The sequence below is a fragment of the Seriola lalandi genome, unplaced genomic scaffold (assembly GCF_002814215.2).
Source record: "Seriola lalandi dorsalis isolate HSWRI2012SDOR001 ecotype SW California unplaced genomic scaffold, Sedor1 jcf7180002053010, whole genome shotgun sequence".
Taxonomy (NCBI): Eukaryota; Metazoa; Chordata; class Actinopteri; order Carangiformes; family Carangidae; genus Seriola; species Seriola lalandi.
Window position 1 is genome coordinate 12,775 of NW_019523563.1, and position 2,710 is coordinate 15,484.

Here is a 2,710-nt window from a genome sequence, read left to right on the forward strand (position 1 = left end):
GGATACCTTGGCTCTGATTGTGATCATGTTGTGATGAATCAGTTCTCCTCTGTCATCGACTCTCCACTGCTGCACAACATCACACTCTCTCTCTCTGTCCAGACTCTACATGTTCGAACGTGGGAGGACTGACCCTGTTTTTAAGTGTTGGTGTCACACAACCGGAAAAACAGCGACTTCTGTGTTTCGGATTCCTGATCGACACATGATTGATGTCTGAGAATATCTGGAGATCAATGAGCCACACACCTCTCCTGGTCTGACAGCAGGTTATCCACCAACAAACAGATCCGTGCTAACTTTAGCTCCAGTTGCTAAAAACCAAAATCAGACCGTTCTGGAGCCATTGGAAGGTGGTTTTGTTTTTTTCTCTTCGGACAGAGCTAGGTTAGCAGCTTTCCCCTGAGCTAAAGCTAAGCTAACCATGTCCTGACAGTCTCAACAACACCAACAGGAAGCGTAGGAAGACCCGAGGCTGCAGGACAGAGACAGTGAACGCAGCACAGAAACGTTCACTGCTGTTTCTGACAGGTGATGCAAACAGAGAGACCAAAAGGACACACTGGCAGAAACACACAACACACAGAGGAAGGTGGAGAACACAGGCAAGCGAACAAAAGCAGACACAGACAGTCCATTAGCTGTCAGTGCAACTATTAGCAGCTTTCTACAGTTTTCAGTCTCCTCTCCAGAAATAGCTGTTTGTGTCAGACTAACTGTTATCTCTAATGATGCATCAGGCCGGCTGTTGATTTCTCACACACTTTACTTACTGTGTCTCATCTGCACATCCTGCTACTCTCAAATATCAGGAAACAAACGAAATGCGAATGTCGTCAAGTTCAGTTAACGTTAGCGAGTTGTTACACAAAAAAAATGAAATGTCAGCTAATGAATGCATCTCCACTCTCTCGTTCTCACACAACAGAAAAACCCTGAACATGACCAGACATCTTAGTGCATGTAGTAAATGCAAACAGTCTGGGAAACCATTAGAGACAAAATACAGTATATTTGAATAGTTTATGAGTCAAACAAAGCGACTTATATGATACAGGTTCATAAAACTTTTTAAGGTTTAAGAAATAAATCTGCGCACCACGTCAGAATACGTCAACAAAGAAACTCACATCACAAACAATCAAGAGGGAGAGCTGTAGCGACTGATCCATTAGTCAATCAACAAAAAGAAGTATGACTAAAAAAATGACTATTTAGATTATATATTTATTTTTAAACCAAAGCACTTCCTGTTTCCAGTTTCTCAAAAAGAGAGAAATCACTTTGTGTTTTCAGCTGCAGGATTAAAACATTTGAAGACGTCATGTTGGATTGTTGCACGAGAACTGTCACCATCAGATTTTCACCACAGGATTATTGTGGCCAAAAGAATTCACAACAACAATATAATATATATACATATATATATATATATATATAAATATATATATGTGATAATAATACCATCAGTCGAATTCATCTTTATTATGTGTTTTCTGTGACAGAAAGAGCCTAATCCTCTTCAAGTAAAAATCAACACACACACACACACACACACACACACACACACACACACACACACACACACAGCAGATACCTGTGGGAAGGAGTCTGCAGAAGCCAGCAGGACGTTCTCAGGTTTCAGGTCACAGTGGACGATGTTCTTGAAGTGAAGGTGACGTAAAGCCACGAGGATCTGACCACGACACAGAAACACACACAGCAAAGAATTCAAACTTTTCTCTGTGGAAGTTTTTGTGTGAATGACGTTTTGAAACATCTCTGGAGAGGCAAGTGTCTCTATTGTCATTGTTCAAAACACAGAGACAGCGAAGCAACTCCCCGAGCAACGCGGGACAAAAGAAAGAAAAACAAAACAAAACAAAACTAGAACCTCCTTCTCGCCGTCGTATCCCTCCGCCACTCAAGACTAGTTCCAGGTCACTTCCTGTTTATCCAGAGTCAGAGAGAATATGAACCATTGCTGTGAAGTCTGGAGTTACGGCTAAAATCTGTTTTTATGAGGTCACTGTGACCTTGACCTTTGACCTTTAACCACCAAAGTCTAATGAGTTCATGAGTCGTAGGGAATGTTTGTGCCAAATTTGAAGAAATTCTCTCAAGGTGTGAGATACTGCGTTCACACGGCTAAAACCATCTTTTGTGAGGTCACCAAAAACGTGACCTTTGACCTTTGACCATCAGTTCATCCTCGAACAGAAAATGGGTTAGGGCCACGTGTAAAAGATTCTTTTTTCATGTACAAGTGAATGTTTGTGCCAAATTTGAAGAAGTTCCCTCAAAGTGTTACTGAGACATCGTGACCTCAGGAGTGAGACGGACGGACGGACGACCAGAAAACAAAATGGCTGCCACTCTGAATGTCGCCGGGCGTGGAGGAATAAAAGCAGAAATAGTGAAGAGATAAAATAAAAGTCACAGTTTAAAGTGGAAATTGTGCCACTCAAGGTAACGCACGTGTGTGTGTGTGTGTGTGTGTGTGTGTGTGTGTGTGTGTGTGTGTGTGTGTGTGTGTGTGTGTGACACCTGCGTGACGAGGAACTTGGTGATCCTCTCCGGCAGCCGCCCCTTCTCACTGGACAGGATCATCTCCAGCATGTCTCCATGAAGCTTCTCCATGACGACGAACACTCGCTCCGGCGTCTCAAACATGCAGTCCAGGTTGACCACGCCCGGGTGGTGCAGACTC

General features: G+C 43.0%; 1 protein-coding gene across 1 annotated transcript in view; it reads right to left on the reverse strand.

The window, feature by feature from the left end:
• Positions 1-2,710, reverse strand: part of LOC111650883 (serine/threonine-protein kinase D1-like) — a gene marked incomplete at its 5' end in the record, with an annotated part of 19,634 nt that overhangs the window by 5,935 nt on the left and 10,989 nt on the right. Inside the window, 2 exons of the mRNA XM_023400829.2 lie at positions 1,598-1,696; positions 2,548-2,710. Of these exons, the coding sequence (XP_023256597.1) occupies positions 1,598-1,696; positions 2,548-2,710 (262 nt within the window). The remainder of the gene's footprint in view (positions 1-1,597; positions 1,697-2,547) is intronic.